This window comes from Taudactylus pleione, unplaced genomic scaffold (genome assembly GCF_031769625.1).
Source record: "Taudactylus pleione unplaced genomic scaffold, aTauple2 ptg000113l, whole genome shotgun sequence".
Taxonomy (NCBI): domain Eukaryota; kingdom Metazoa; phylum Chordata; class Amphibia; order Anura; family Myobatrachidae; genus Taudactylus; species Taudactylus pleione.
The window spans coordinates 14,562,267-14,578,396 of record NW_028284515.1 but is presented as its reverse complement, the minus strand read 5'-3'; the positions used below and the strand labels follow the sequence as shown (position 1 = coordinate 14,578,396).

The following is a 16,130-nucleotide window of genomic DNA, read 5'->3' as shown; positions in this document are numbered from 1 at the left end:
TAATACCATAGTGACACATGTAGCACTGTCTGAACCATGACTCTCATGTCAGCCAACCGGAGAGCAAGAACACTACACATGTGGCAGCAGCTGTATCTGAGTCACCACGTCCTATTTGCTTTAAATCTCTGGCAAATTGTGTTAATGAACAAATGTCCTTCTTGTAAATTAACAAGTTTGACATTTTCAAGCACTTTTTTTCTTTGTAATGTGTACTTTGGTTAGGAGACTTGTGGTTCATGGGCACTTGATTTTGTTTCCAGTCTTACTAAGCCTTTGTACATTTTGGTGGTTTATTTTTCTCTACATATTGTACCATCACTCAGGCCTTTGGCTTGCCCATCAAGGGCAGGTACAGAGGAATTAGTCCTGGAACTGGTGATCAGTCAAATACCTCGATACTCCTATTAGTCCTACTACTGTTGTCCTACTCTACTGAATAAGAGGCATACTATAGGGAGTTGCCATAGCATCTGCAGTCATTTATTGAGTTGGCTTTAAGAATAACTTTTCTTTATTCTTGTCCTCAGAGTTCTCAGCGACTTGCACCAGCACCGACAATACCTCCCCGAAGAGAGTCACCGAAAGAGGACACCGCCGAAGATCCTGAACTGGAGAAGAAGGTGGAGGAGTGTAAAGTGCAAGTGAAACTGGAAAAAGAAGAAGAAAGGGAAGATAATGATGAGGATGAAAAGAAGAAGATGCTTTCCCAGACTAAGGTCACACACACTCTACAGGCCAGTGAAATGGTAAGTGTTATTTTTGAATCTCCTTCACAAGCACAATATAAGTTGCTGGAGCTGGACCTCCCCCTCTGGCGAGTCATGGACTACCCCATCCCCCCCCTCCCTCCGGGACATAGACTACTCCGGGACATAGACTACTCTGACGAGTCATGGACTAACCTGGCCCCCCCTCCCTCCGGGACATAGACTACTCTGACGAGTCATGGACTAACCTGGCCCCCCCTCCCTCCGGGAGGTAGACTACTCTGACGAGTCATGGACTATCCCATCCCCCCTCCCTTCGGGACATAGACTACTTACCTGGGTGAGTGTGCTGGCTTCTGTGTGCGCCTATGTATATATCATAAATTACCATAAAGTCTTAGGATATCTTATGGGGTCACATGTTTTTATATTGGCTATTTGGGACAATATCGTAGTGGGTGTGGTCTGGAAACAAGCCTGATGCGTGCTCGTAATCCAATCAAAATTAATCCCATTATTATTGGGAATTGCAGTCAAAATATGACAACTATACACTGATGAGCAGCACAGGAGATGCGGGTCAGGCAGAGCAGTCATATGTTTCAGCAGGGAAGCCAGCATCTACCATGTTACATCTGTGTTGCCCTTTGCAAGATTTGCGTAAAACTTTTTTTCTCCTTCATCCACTAGGGGACACTGGAGTTCAAGACAGTGGGGTATAGACGGTGGTAGAGCAGAGCCTGGCACTTTAAATAATTCTGAAGTGTGACTGGCTCCTCCCCCTCTATGCCCCATCAGCCCCAGTTTTTAGAATGTGCCCGAGAGAGCCGGTCACATAGGGCTGAGCTCCAGCCCACACTTAGTATTTTTTCTTTTATTTCAACTTTATTTTAATTTCTAGCTTTCACAAAGCATTGAGGACAGGCTGACAGAGTACTGCGTCTGTCAGCCTGCTACATGGAGGCATCAGGAGACCCGCCACCACTAAAAAAGAGTGCGTGTCGGAGTCCCAGGCACCCTGGCAGTAGCTCAGGGAGGACACGCCACAGCTTAATATAGAGGCTGTGTCCGTGCTTCCGAATGCCTAGCCGCAGCCCTGATGCCAGCAGTGGTAAGTATAGCTCTGTTCCCCTTATGGGGAACAGAGTTTAATCTGCGGCCCCTCTGCCCCCTCCCAGGCTCAGGTGGTATATACTGTAGTATAACCCCTCCTGGAATCCTGTTATAACGCCGCTAGCGTTATTACAAGGGGCGGAGCTACCCCGCATAGAGCGCGGATACATGTACAGGGAGACTGTTCAGACAGTCTGTAATGTTGCTGCCTAGCAGCGAGCCCTGATATCCCTGCACTGAGCGCTGTCTGACTTAATAGAGCTGACAGCGCTCTGTTTGTCTGCTGCTCTCACGAGAGCCGAATCCTCCCTCTTCTCTATCTCCACGGGGAGGGAGCCTGCCACGTCCCGCTACTCCCATAAGGGAGTCTACATTGCGCAGCAGCGCGGCTGTTCCCTGCCGCGCTGGCGCTTGAAGAAGCACTGGCGCTGGCTTCTGCAGGGGGAGGAGCACAGCCACCGGAGAGCGAGGCTGTTATTCACAGCGCTCTCGGCTGCTGGTTACGGCGCCGGAGATTGCACCGGCGCTGGCTACAATTGGCCGCATGGCGGGGCTTAGGGAGCTGCTCAGCGCAGCTGTTCCCTGCCGCGCTGGTGCTTGTAGAAGCGCTGGCTTCTGCACACAGCCGCCGGAGAGCGAGGCTGTTATTCACAGCGCTCTCGGCTGCTGGTTGCGGCGCCGGTGCTTGTATGAAGATGCACCAGTGCTGGCTATTACGTTCCCGCTCCCCCACTCGCATTATGCCTGCTATACCAGCCATTGTTTGCGCCCCGCCCGCTTATTGATAAGGGGCGGAGTCTAGTCCATGCTGGCGTGCACAGATGCCGCCATTACCTCCAGCGAGTATTCTAAAACAGCATATGCACCTGCCTTAAAAGGAGCCGGGGCTTATTGCCAGCATCTCCTGCATCCTCACTCTGGAGTTCTGTGGGGGGGTGCAACCCTTAACAGGGTTGTGGGTTTTATTCCCAGTACGTCCCTAACTGTTTGGAGTTTGTATGTTCTCCCTGTGCTTTCATATGGCCTCTCACATTTTTTTTCTTTACTTAAACCTACAGCACCTGGTCTTATTAGGTTTAACGGCACAACTGTGGAGTTTGTAATTTAACCTGCAGTCTTTATATAGATTCTGGCTCTGCCTCATCTCTGTTATATTGCATGTCGGTAGTTCCCCTACGGAACTGGGCAGTGTACTGGTTTAATATTATATTTAAAAAGAAAAAAAAAAAAAAAAGAATGAAGCACAGGGAGGAACATGCCACAGCCTAATATAGAGGTTGTGTCCATGCCACTTTGCCCACCACATATCTATCAGCGCCTACGGCCACACGCCCGATCTCGTCTGATCTTGGACGCTAAGCAGCGCCAGGCCTGGTTAGTACTTGGATGGGAGACCGCCTGGGTATACCAGGTGCGGCAGGCTTATTACATTGAACATCTGGGGCAAATATGCTTGATGTGTAACAGAATAATGCAGTGTGTTTCTTGCATCTATAGCTGCCAGAGATCACTCTGCCTAAATGTGTATAGTATGCATAGTCGGGGCCACTGTTCTGGCTGCTGCCAGAAATTACGGTTATTGCATATCTTTAACTCAAGGTTACAAAAAGGGTGCGTCCCATCCTCAGGCTTATGCCTCACATTGGCTCACCTTAAGAATGAGCCGTACTCTTCTCATGCATATATGTGGCTGCACATATGTTAAATCTCAACAGCCTTCGGTGCTTACCTTAGAAGGTATGCATCTGTGCATCTATATGGATTTATATCTTATTTATTCCCTTCGGCAGCACACACAACACGAAGTAGTAACATATGGCCGTTGTGGTGGTTGGCATTGCTGTCTCGCATCACTGAGGTCATCTTTTGATTTCCATCATCTGGAGCCAGAAGGGCACACCTGATAAGGCGAGTACACCAGTAACGGAAGGGTCCCAGGATCGCAATCAGTCTGGGATAGTACGTTGCTAACATTTCCTGCCCCAACGCCGTAGCAGAATGACAGCCACGCGCGGCACATGAGCAGTCTCCCTGCGTGGAGGTAAGCCACATGTATGTATATACTTGTATTTCAAACTAAACCTGGCGTTAAGACCTGGGGCTCAGTTCCTTCCATGGCTCTAACTATTGCCCATGTTATATTTTTCAAATTATATCGTCACCTACTAATCTTGTATGTAGGTACGCGTAGGCATGTGGGGAAGTGTGTGTGTGTGTGTATATATATATATATATATATATATATATAGTATAAATTGCTTCTTATCCTTACCATTAAAGCAGGGGTAGGATATGTTCTTCTCAGTTTTATGTCTGATACCTAGCATATTTAAAGAGGATGCTGCGATGAGAGGCTGGACTCTCCTGATCCGGTAGTTTGTTCTATAACTCCGCTTACACCATCTCTCCCTAGGGATTGGGTGGTGTGTGTGTATATGTATATAATTATGGATATGTGTAGGTATGCCTATACTTCCACAATCATTAAGGTACATATTATTCCATGTCTGGAAAGCTGCCAGGGTTTACCAGAAGCTGTCTGTTATATATATATGTCATATATATATATGGTGGCTCTATAGACTAGAGTCATGTTCTGCAGCTTACATAGGATAGTCAGAGGCTCCTACGGCATTGCTTCTAGTATGGACTCTATACATGTCCTGGGGCCTTCCTGTATGTCCACACATGTATATAAGGATATGTACTTACACCCGCCTCGGGTTATAGTCCTGTTTCCATCAGTCTATATCTACGGCGTCCACTTCGGGGGACCTATTAATTACAACTACACTCTAGGGCGCACTTAGTAACCAACTTGTAAGACACTAGGAATGCAGTGTGTGTATATATAGATATAGCATGCTGATCTCCTATTGTGGTGTGTGTGTGTGTGTGTGTGTGTGTGTGTGTGTGTGTGTGTGTGTGTAGCGTGCTGATCTCCTGGTGCAGGAGTTTGACAACTGACTTACTATGTCGGTACTAACTCTTCCTTTCAAAGAGTTTGCCTTTTCATGCAGCTATGTTTATGTGTGTGTATGTGTATATATACTGATATATTCCCGTTCCTTGTATGAATTTTCCTAATAATTGGAGAAATCTGTTTTTGGCCCTGACTGGTGTTATCACTACATATATATATATCTCTTCTTACTTGGGATAATTAACGCATTCTATGTCTATGTACAGGTACCTTTCCCAGTATCGATTCTGGTACTTTATATTATTGTCTTGTCGCATATCTCAATAAAATGGGTATCTGAAGGTCCCTTGGGTACATTTCCTATCAGTACATAGAGAATCCAGGATCTATTCCATCCTCATAGCTTATTTAGTTAATTTACATGAGGCCTAGGGCAACCCGCCGATATAGGCAGGGTCTGGCCTGGGTTGTATCAGATTGTGGGCGTAATACACACTTCACCGTTATAAGTGTTAATGTAAGGATACACTAGCAGACCGTTTTTGGGGTATGTGTAATCTCTATATGGATACATATCCCTAATGGAACAGGCTCAGGTATAGCGTCCTGTTGTACGGCCTTCTTGTCTCCACTAACAATTTGCTAGTTTCTATAGTATTTTCTTCTGCAGCATCTCCAGACTGAAGTCCGTGCTGTAGAGCATTGATCTTTGCCCACTGAAGCTACTCTCTGTACCTGTCGTGGTGGGTTGCTGTGAGATGAATAAGGTCAGTGACATTCTACATAGCGTCCAGAGGGCTTCTGGTCGCTCACAGGTAAGCGGGCTTACCCCACTAATGCCTCGGAAGATGCTTCCTTTTCATGCATCCTGACATAGCTGTTATTCTCTCTTACGCACCCTAGCTGCTGTCCTAGCAGCCTTCAGTTCTTTTAAATCAGTTGGCTGTACACTTTAGAGCTTTCCTGGTGTGTAGGTGCATAGTTGTAACATTGAGATTTGTGACCCTATTCTACTGGAATCTGTTGGGTTTATGGACTGAAGCGCATCTATGGGCTAATGCACATTTTTACTATAAAGTGTGACAGTCTCTATGTTCCATACAGGGGGCCTGGTTTGTTTCCTGTTCAGTATCTGTCGATAAATTCAGCACACTGACAGGTACCTGAATGGTACCTTCATAGTTGTCCTAGTGCTTTAGCCTTGCGGATGGGATACTTCCCTATATTGGTAACTCTCCCTGGGTGGAGGTGGCATCCATGCTCTTTTTCTGCTAAGGGTATCCTGGGTGTTTTCATACTATGTTCAGGCCAGTAGTTGGTACTGATTAGACTCTACCATCATGTAGGAAGTTGCTGTTTGACAGGAGGGGTGGTACTGCCGTCTGACCCACTGGAAGGAATTGTAGTCTCAATCCTCTCGTATCCGCCTCATGCCCAGTGGGATCGCCAATCGTTGACAACTTCTATGGTCTAAACCTTCCACTGGTTACCAACCCTTTAGTAGTTGGACCTCGAGAATGGTTCAGGGCGACTGTTAGGTCGTGACTCTTGCCTCCTTGTTTGCTTGGTTAGGGGTCTGTGGACGGGTTCAGCTCCATCTCTTTATATTGGTATCATTATACTTTTATCTATATGATTGATGTCCCGCAGTGCTGGGATTCTGCTGTCTGAGACTGTTGCAGCTTCCTGTAGTTGTCGCTGGTACGGTTTTCTCGAGTTTTGTTCTCATGTTACTGCCATTCTATGGATTCTAGTAGGGGTTTTCTGCTCCCAGCGGTCTTGCTTGGTCTGTTTTTGGCTGAGCTTACGGTGTTCTGATGCTTCTCATCTGCGGCTACTCTCTAGCCGTATTCCATTGAATTTACGCTGTAAGTTGTGGAATGTCTGTGACTGTTCAGCAAGGAGCTCTGATTGTCTCCTGGCTCTACGACATGCCTCCAGTCTTGGGCTGTCCCTGTTTCGTTTGGCCGAAAGGTCGGCAAGTTCTCCGCGCTTCCCACCCGGGAGGTTGGCTTTGGGACGTCCCCACTGTCTTGAACTCCAGTGTCCCCTAGTGGATGAAGGAGAAAACAGGATTTTGGTACTTACCGATAAATCCCTTTCTCCGATTCCACAGGGGACACTGGACGCCCGCCCAGCGCTGCATTCCTGCCGTTCTGTTGGGTCCTTATCTAGTTGTGTGACTGCATGTGTTCCCTGCAGTGGGTTCCTCTGTTCTCCTTCAGTCGGTATTGTTCCGTTCTGTGGTCTTCTCCTTCTCCTTACCGTCTCCTCTCGGGCTCAGTTCTTAAAACTGGGGCTGATGGGGCATAGAGGGGGAGGAGCCAGTCACACTTCAGAATTATTTAAAGTGCCAGGCTCTGCTCTACCACCGTCTATACCCCACTGTCTTGAACTCCAGTGTCCCCTGTGGAATCGGAGAAAGGGATTTATCGGTAAGTACCAAAATCCTGTTATTTTTTCTCTGAAAAATAGTTTGGGACAAGTCATGCCACATGCTAATCTAAAATGGAACATATGCCCTTACATTCGGACCTTTCATTACAGATTATTTCTTTTTTAATGCTTTTTAGTGGATTATAGGCATAATGCTCAAAATTATGGTAATACTTGTTATCCAAAAAATTCCAAGTACCAAGCATTCCAGATAATAGACCTGAGACCCTGTATGTAAAAACAAAGCCAGAAAAGTACACATTACCACCTGCCTCACTGGGTATTACAATTGTAACAAATAATAGCCTATTTTTTTCCCAGTGTAACATTGTAGCCAAGCTGTTTCCATCCTACTGACTGTCTTCTGTGTTTTTTTTCAGCCTAATGATACTCTGATCCTAAGGAACCAAAATCCGGACACGTTGATGACAGAAAAGGCTTCTAAGCCGAGGGGACGGCGCCCACGGACAAAAGTTCCCCCAGATGACACGCAGAAACCAGAGACACAAAACAAGGCCCCACAACCAGAGGGCACTTTCCCATGTAAAAAATGTGGCAGGTAGGTAACAAACCAGGGAACGCATTCAGCGCAGATCATAGGGTATGTATAAAGGTGCACAGCCAGGGAGATATGACGTATAGTAATGATGTGTCGCTTATTAGTCACAATATCAATAAAAAAAATATATAAAAACAAAACCTAAGATGATAACAGTGTCGGCCTAGAGGCTTAGTAGTGCCTAATTTAAGGCTTTTGTGCAGCTCACAGGGGGTACACTGGCATTCTGGTCCTCCTCCTAGACTATGGGTCCAAATTGAATCTGAACTAATGCCCTTTTTTTCCCGCTTCCTTGTTGTGGTCCCAACACTTCCATAGATGCCCTCCTCTACTATAGCTTTACTACCATCATTTGGGATCATGTTATGAATGCCTTTTCTCTTTTGACATCTCCTTCCTCCCATTTTCTGTTGTGTGACCATCTGTGTCTTCTACTTGGATGGGATTATGGGGCATTCTACCCCTGGGTTGTGTACGAGTATTTCTGTCCAATATTACCCCTTTAGGCTCTTTCCCTCCTATTCTGAAGTCTGGGATAGGTATCAGCTCCCCCCTCGTTTTTTATCAGTATCTGCAATTACGCAGCTATTATAATTCAACTGTCTCTCTGTGAAGGCCTAACTCGCGTAGCATTTTAGGAACTCTGTTACGTACACACGCCAGCCAGAGGTCTCTTATCCACTATTTATCAACTCTTATTGTCACACAGCGTTCCTCCCTTAGAGTCTCATGAGAGAGCGTGGGAATGTGATACAGGGGAGACCCTTGCAGTAGACACTTGGGACTAGATACGTGTTAACTTAATATCTTCTGCATCATCGTCCCGTCATCGTGAAAACTCGCTGAAAATATACCTTAGCTGGTACATGGTCCCGCAGCGCTTACACAGATTCTACCCTTCCTCCTCAGATCTCTGTTGGCGGAGTGCTGGTGAGGAGGGCACATTGCATCACATGTTTTGGTCCTGTCCAAAGTTGTCCCTAATGTGAACAAGGATGCACCAACTCATTACTCAGGTCACTAGTGTTACCATTCCTACCTTTAGCCTAGACCAATTCCTGGAGTCCCTAAATTCACCCAAAAACGAATTTGGTACATTCTAAATGCGGACAAATGCAGTATTGCATTTCATGGAAATGGTCAATTACCATCTCACTCCCTTGACTCCATTACAGAAGTAATTTGGTTTACCTACCAGATGGAGCATATCTCAAGCAGTATAGATAATTAAGCTGCTCCTTTTATCTTCACCTGGTCACTATGGTTGTCCTTTCACAATGCTCCCCCCCATGTCCAATGTCCTTAGGCTTGTAGACATTCTAAACCGAACCTAGAAACTTTGTTAAACTAAGTGATGTGAGGACCATATTAGTATATTTGCTTTCGGATTAGCCTGTCCACCCATACTAGTCGCTTCATTATAGAGCTGGGGGTAGATTTATTAATGGTCAGGTTTTCAACGCCGCCAATGATTATTACACTTGCCTTTTTAAATCCATCAGTCAAAGTCACTGATCATCTACTGCTGTGACAAACCACATTTTTGTAAATCTACTGCCAAGGAGGAATTTGTAGTAAAGTATAAGGCAAACCTAAAATCCTAATGCTGGGCATACGCTGACAGATAAAATGTGTGTCAGCGCTGCCATACACTGTGAGATATTTCACAGAGGATTGGCCACGATATCTGCGCTTCTTCCCTGGGGAGTAGACGTTTCCCCATTCCTGCGGCAGAGCATATACTGCCTGATGAGGCCCAGTTGCAACTTCAAAATATCACATCGGACGTACTGTACATGCTGGATGATACAGCATGCCTGACCGAGCCAGATTTTCGGATTGGTTGTGAACATACAAAGTACAATTATATGGGCAAGACGCCGATATTAGGCGGATCATCCCGGCAGCCTAACCCTCCTGTCCCACAGCATCCCCCTAAGTCTACCCCCAACCCTAGTATTTACCTCTGCAATCTGTTGGGATGCCGCTGTCTGTAATGTGACTGTCGGCTTCCTGTCTGGATGGTGACTACATCCTTAAATAACAGCCTTTGTCCCACTAGTTAGGATGTCATTGTGACTCTTCCATTGACAAAATTCATCCCAGGATAGTGGTAAATCAGGTGGATCCTCCTTGCTAGTTGAAAGGGTTGAAACCGTCGTCTGCAGTGTTGGTTGTCTATACTTTGCCAGGGATTTGGCTGCCCCCGTTGTACAGTGTATTAGCAGATGGATAGAGGAGCTGGCGGCAGCAGTCTTGCTTTTATAATTTTATATTCCCTTTTTTTCCCAGCACAAAAGGTTTGATGCTTGTTTTATGCATTCTGTGTGTGTATGTATGTATGTATAGGAAAAAAAAATATAAATACTGTGTGCGTGTGTGTATATAATATAGCAAACAAACAAGGGTGGCACTCCAAGTGTAACAGTGTTAAAGCCGGGTCAATAGACCACCGACATGTTTATTGTAAATCAACGTTTCAGTCCTTGCGGACCTTCGTCAGGAATAAATTACAAAACATAAAAATCGCTTACCTAAATACACAAGAAGACTCCACCACGAGTGTGCACCCCGCACCAACCTCCCGGAGCTGAGCCATGATGTCATCAGCGTGCACTACACAGCACACACGGCGTATGGTAATCAGCTCACCATGGCAACGCTGCAAACATAACAGCGAAGCCAGGAAAAATGAGCAGTGATAAAGGAAAGATAAACAGATCACTGGTAACGAAGTTAAAGAGTTGCAGAACCCAACATATATAACAATAAATGCTATACATCAAAATCAGATGAATCATAATTACATCATATATAAGAGAGAAAACGTCTAATATTGAAAATGGTAAAGAATATCATACAAAGCATGTAAGTGAAAGAGTTTCATTCAGCCCATTAGGCTGCACAGTATTCAAACGGAAGATCCAGCGGGCTGCCAATTGCAGTAGCAAGGTAGACCTATCTCCCCCCGTTTATTATCAGGGATATGGTCAATCATCTTGTAGATAAATTGTGCCTACATTCCTTAAAATGTCGGGCCACAGGCTGATCATAAATCCTTCCCTGATAAAGCCATACGTATTGACGATCTATGTAGTGCCATCCGTTCTCGGAACTGCCTTCACATTACGGCCACGTTTGTAACAGGGAAGAATTCTAGAGTTTTTAAGTGCGGGCAGAGCCGGATCATTCTTAATCATTGTCCAAAAATGGTGAGCCCTCCTAATCATAGTTTCAATGCTAGCACTAAAGCTATTCACCCATACAATATTAGCTGGATTCATAGATGTTACCTGCGGTAATGGAGCATTCTGTTTAGGGGCTAATAAGGCTCTCTCCTTGGACTCTGAGTAAATCAGCAGGGTAACCTCTAGCCAAGAAATTATTCATCATCCTATCTAACTGGAATTTTTCTTCTGTGGGATCATTACAGATACGGTGTACTCTCAAAAACTGGGAGTACGGTAAACCTTTTATGAGATTTTAGTGCTAATGTGAAGGACTGGATCGTCCACACTGACATCACAGGTTCTGATTATGCTGCTATGCCAAAAAATGTTTTGACTAAAAAAACCAGGAAACTACAGGTGTTTGGGATGCACAACCTGTAGTTATCTAGAAATAGGTGATAGCTTTGTGCATCCTCATACTGGCCATAAATTTAAAATTAAACATATTCTTACATGTACCAGCCAATTTGTGGTGTACTATATTAGATGTCCCTGTGGATACTTATATATAGGCAAAACCAACAGGCAGTTCCGAGAACGGATGGCACTACATAGATCGGCAATACGTATGGCTTTATCAGGGAAGGATTATGATCAGCCTGTGGCCCGACATTTTAAGGAATGTAGGCATAATTTATCTACTCTACGATACAAGATGATTGACCATATCCCTGATAATAAACGGGGGGGAGATAGGTCTACCTTGCTACTGCAATTGGAAGCCCGCTGGATCTTCCGTTTCAATACTGTGCAGCCTAATGGGCTGAATGAAACGCTTTCACTTACATGCTTTGTATGATGTTCTTTACCATTTTCAATATTAGACTTTTTCTCTTATATATGATGTAATTATGATTCATCTGATTTTGATGTATACCATTGTTATATATGTTGGGTTCTGCAACTCTTTAACTTCGTTACCAGTGATCTGTTTATCTTTCCTTTATCACTACTCATTTTTCCTGCCTTCGCTGTTATGTTTGCAGCGTTGCCATGGTGAGCTGATTACCATACGCCGTGTGTGCCGTGTAGTGCACGCTGATGACGTCATGGCTCAGCTCCGGGAGGTTGGCGCGGGGTGCACACTCGTGGTGGAGTCTTCTTGTGTATTTAGGTAAGCGATTTTTATGTTTTGTAATTTATTCCTGATGAAGGTCCGCAAGGACTGAAACGTTGATTTACAATAAACATGCCGGTGGTCTATTAACCCGGCTTTAACACTGTTACACTTGGAGTGCCACCCTTGTTTGTTTGCTACTTCCCTGTCTTGCGGGGGGCACCCACCTTACACTTCCTGGAGGCAGAGTGCCAAGCCCGTGGCTGATGTATGTGTGTATATATATATATATATATATATATATATATATATACTTTTATTTTTTTTTTACTTCATTATGTAAATGGTGTTTGCTTTAAAAAAAAAACGTAAACAAAAGTTCACAAAATAAAATCTCTAAAAACAAACCATAAAACTGACTTTGCTGTTGGTAAATGTAAGTGATGAAAAGAATGGGCCGTTCCATGCTGTAATCTTTCATCAGTAATACTGATTTACCCCATCATCTTATTCCACTTGAAAAGAAAGGCTTAAAAGTCTCCTTCACATTAAACAAACTGAGTGTCTGTGTCTTCATCCTCCAGGGTCTTCCTCAAGGTGAAAAGTCGCAGTGCGCACATGAAGAGCCACGCGGAGCAGGAGAAGAAAGCCGCAGCCAAGAGGCAAAGTGAGGCTGCAGCTGCGGCGGCAGCACGAGCGGCATTACACGCCAGATCTTGCCGGATGGAGAGCAGTGACAGCGGGAGCAGCAGTGACTGTAGTAGTAGTAGCAGCAGCAGCAGCAGCGAGAGCTGTGACAGTTCAGATGATGGAGAGATATAGGCAGACGCTCCGCTGCTGCAGTGAGGCTGGACCCTCGCTCCGCTCCCTTCACTAACCCGTTTTCTCTCTTTCAACGTTCACTTTCTGCAAGGGTCAAATCCATGAGACTTACAGTGGACTCTGGACTTTTTTTGGTCTTTTTAAATTATTTATTGGGAAAACAATCAATCACGAATCATGTCTTGGAGAGCAAAGAAATCTTTTTCTCCTACACCCGTGCCTGGAAAGACAACTTACATAGAGACAGCACTTGTCGTCGTCGTCGTCTCCTTTTGAGACCTGCAAAAAGGATAATTTCTGCTGATGTAACGACACCTTTATTTTGTGGCCCTTGCTTGGTTTTCTGTCACCGTGTACACTGGATAATGTGGAATATGAGTGCAATACTACAGAGTTACCAATAATCAGCGCTCCTGCTGTCGTTGACCTACATGTGTTGTACATCTTGGAGGTCGGCAAGAACGGAGTACTGAAGATTTTCCATCCCCATCATAAAACAATGGCTTAAACGCCACGTATTGCCTGTACACAGGAAGCATCCATGTTGGCCGTACCCATTATGCAGCCCATCCAGCCTCCTCAGTATTGGGTATGGAGTGCTTCACAGAGGTCACTGGTTCCTAGTGACATAAACGCCGTTGGCTGCCCACGTAATAGCCAACACCACAAATGCGGGTAAATTGCTCTGTCATACAGCTAGATGAAAAGAACTCGTGTTGCTGAGAGATTACCATTGTGTGACAGCCAATAAATGAAATGTATGGAACCATTTCCTCCCTAGCACAGATTTGCATACAATTCGCAATTTATTATTTTTATTTTTTACAATTTTTTTTTTTTGAGAATTTATCTACAAGAGGGGAAAAGACATTGCAGATAACATGTATATATACTATATGTAACACACCTTACATATACTTAAGTTTTGTAAAAAATAATCTTTATATTGCTTAACAGACAATCTTTTATATGTTAATAGTTTTGGAGAGTGACTGATATCCTGTCTTAATGATCACTGCCTAATTATAATTATTATTTTATTAAGCTTGACGTCTTCTCATTATAAGAGCGTGACCTGAAGATTTATATAGGTGGTAATCATGGCCTATAAAGCACAGTATTGGAATCATTCTAGATCAGGGGTGGGTAAATAAGCAGCCCTCCAGCAGTAGTTGAACTACAAACCCCAGCATGCATTGCAACAGTTTTAGCATGGCCATATAGCAAAACTGTTGCAAGGCATACTTACCCATCTACTTTGTAGATGCTAAGCAATAGACGCAGGCCTGGCCAACCTGAGGCTCTCCAGCTGTTGTGAAACTACAAGTCCCAGCATGCCCTGCCACGGTTTTGCTATTAGGAAATTTTAAAACCGCGGCAGGGCATGCTGGGACTTGTAGTGTCACAACAGCTGGAGAGCCTCAGGTTGGCCAGGCCTGCAATAGAGTGTAGGAAATGTTCCCAATGTATCTGTGAAGTCAGAAGTTTTTGTGTATTTCTCTGGCGGGTGTGTAGGGCAGGTTGTCCCTGTATCGGATAATTTGGGTGTTATCACACAGCATAAGTGATACCAATAATAATTATGTGGGCTTTCTACCTGTCTCCTGGTTCACTGCTGTTCTGCACAAAGGCTTTAATATTTAGGGGGAGATGTATCTCCCCCTCAAACAGAAAATGGGACAGTCTATTAATGTGAACTATGATAGATGTATAATATCCATTTTATACTTTGTGGCTTAGTTACTGTATTTGGCAGCCTGTCTTTACAGTATGTCACACTCTGTTCCTTGGTCCCAGTTTTTTAGAATTTCTTATTGATCGGTGGAACAATCAAAGTATCCCAAAGACTCTGAAACGTGAGCCCTACTTTAATATTAGCTGTAGAAACACATTTATGTGCGGTCCTTACACCCTTTGTGTATATACGCCATACCTGGGCAACCTGTGGCTGTCTGGGTGTTGTGAAGCTACAAATTCCAGCATACCATGTCTGAGAGCAGCTGGCAGAGAATGCATGAGGTTACACAACACCTGGTGAGCTACAGATTGCCCAGGCCCAGCCTACAAATGGTGTGCTCATTTAATGTGACAGAGAACACATGCAAATCCCTGAAATGAAGCCACTCATTCCCAACTAGCAGACGCAGAATTCTATTTATCTGTAGTCTGTTTGCAATGAAGCTTTAGAGGTAGATACTAATGGCAAAGAGCGATCAGGCAATCCCTTCACACTGGACAAAGGAGCGAGGATTCATGTAACTCGTCTACAATGTAATATTTATACTGCCAGCATCATAAGACTGATTCATATATATGTGTGTGTATGTAAAGGCTAAAAGAGAACACCATCCAAAACTAACATAAAAATTCTCCAAATAGTAATAAGATAATTACCAAATTAATATTGAAAACCTTTCTGCTGCCTTAATTTGTAAAACGTTGCATCTAACCTGCCTACTTGTCTGAAGATCAGGAGTGCCCGCGCACATCCCCACCACTCTATACAGAGGAACCGGTAATATGTCACATTGTTGAAACAATGTTTCTGCATGTTAAACAAAAAAAAACACCAGTCCAAACCCAGATGCCCCTATTGCTGCTGCTAAGATAAATGTTTATTTAAAACCAGACGTCAGCAGAAATGTGAAAAACAGTGTTTGCAAATCACCTTATTTTTATTTGGGGTGTATGAATGAAATGAATGAGGGGGTCATCTCTTTTAAGATAACATGTCCCAAAATGAATTGTTAGAAGTCAATATTTTGAAATGTATTTTGTTGCGTGCATTGAAGAATGTTGGATTACAAACATGTATACTGTGTGCTACTTGAATACAATATATTTGTTAATAATTATTTTTTTATGGCTATTATAAAAGGTCTGTTAATTATCACCACAAATGGAGCATCTTGTCTTTTGTAGACTGTAATTGATTCAAGTGTGTTCTGCAATTGGGTAACTAAGGTGACATGCTCTGTACAAATCTCATGGTGACAACCCTGTAATAATAATCCAAAGAGAACTTTACAGCTGTCAGATCTAAACCTATCATAGTTTATTGAAGAACATGGGCACTAGTAACTTCCAGTATGACCATGGACATTATTCTCACATCAGGGCTTCCCAGGTTTATTTTCTCGTCTCCAAGTTGTTGGGGTTTTTTTGTCTTCCAACATTTAAAATGTATTTATACCATGAAGTGTATGTTGTTCCTTCTCATCTACATACTGATATAGATGGTAATATTGATTAACCAATATGGAATGTGGATGAACTTAAT

The 16,130-nt window shown here is 44.0% G+C and overlaps 1 protein-coding gene across 2 annotated transcripts in view; it reads left to right on the top strand.

Moving 5' to 3' along the window:
- The window catches only part of MIDEAS (mitotic deacetylase associated SANT domain protein), a 106,893-nt gene extending 92,732 nt beyond the window's left edge, over nt 1–14,161 (top strand). For both annotated transcript variants that reach the window (XM_088471255.1, XM_088471256.1), the window contains exons 11-13: nt 531–749; nt 7,563–7,741; nt 12,613–14,161. In XM_088471255.1, coding sequence (XP_088327381.1) covers nt 531–749; nt 7,563–7,741; nt 12,613–12,850 — 636 coding nt within the window. In that variant the 3' untranslated portion in view covers nt 12,851–14,161. The remainder of the gene's footprint in view (nt 1–530; nt 750–7,562; nt 7,742–12,612) is intronic.
- Nucleotides 14,162–16,130: the final 1,969 nt, after the last annotated feature.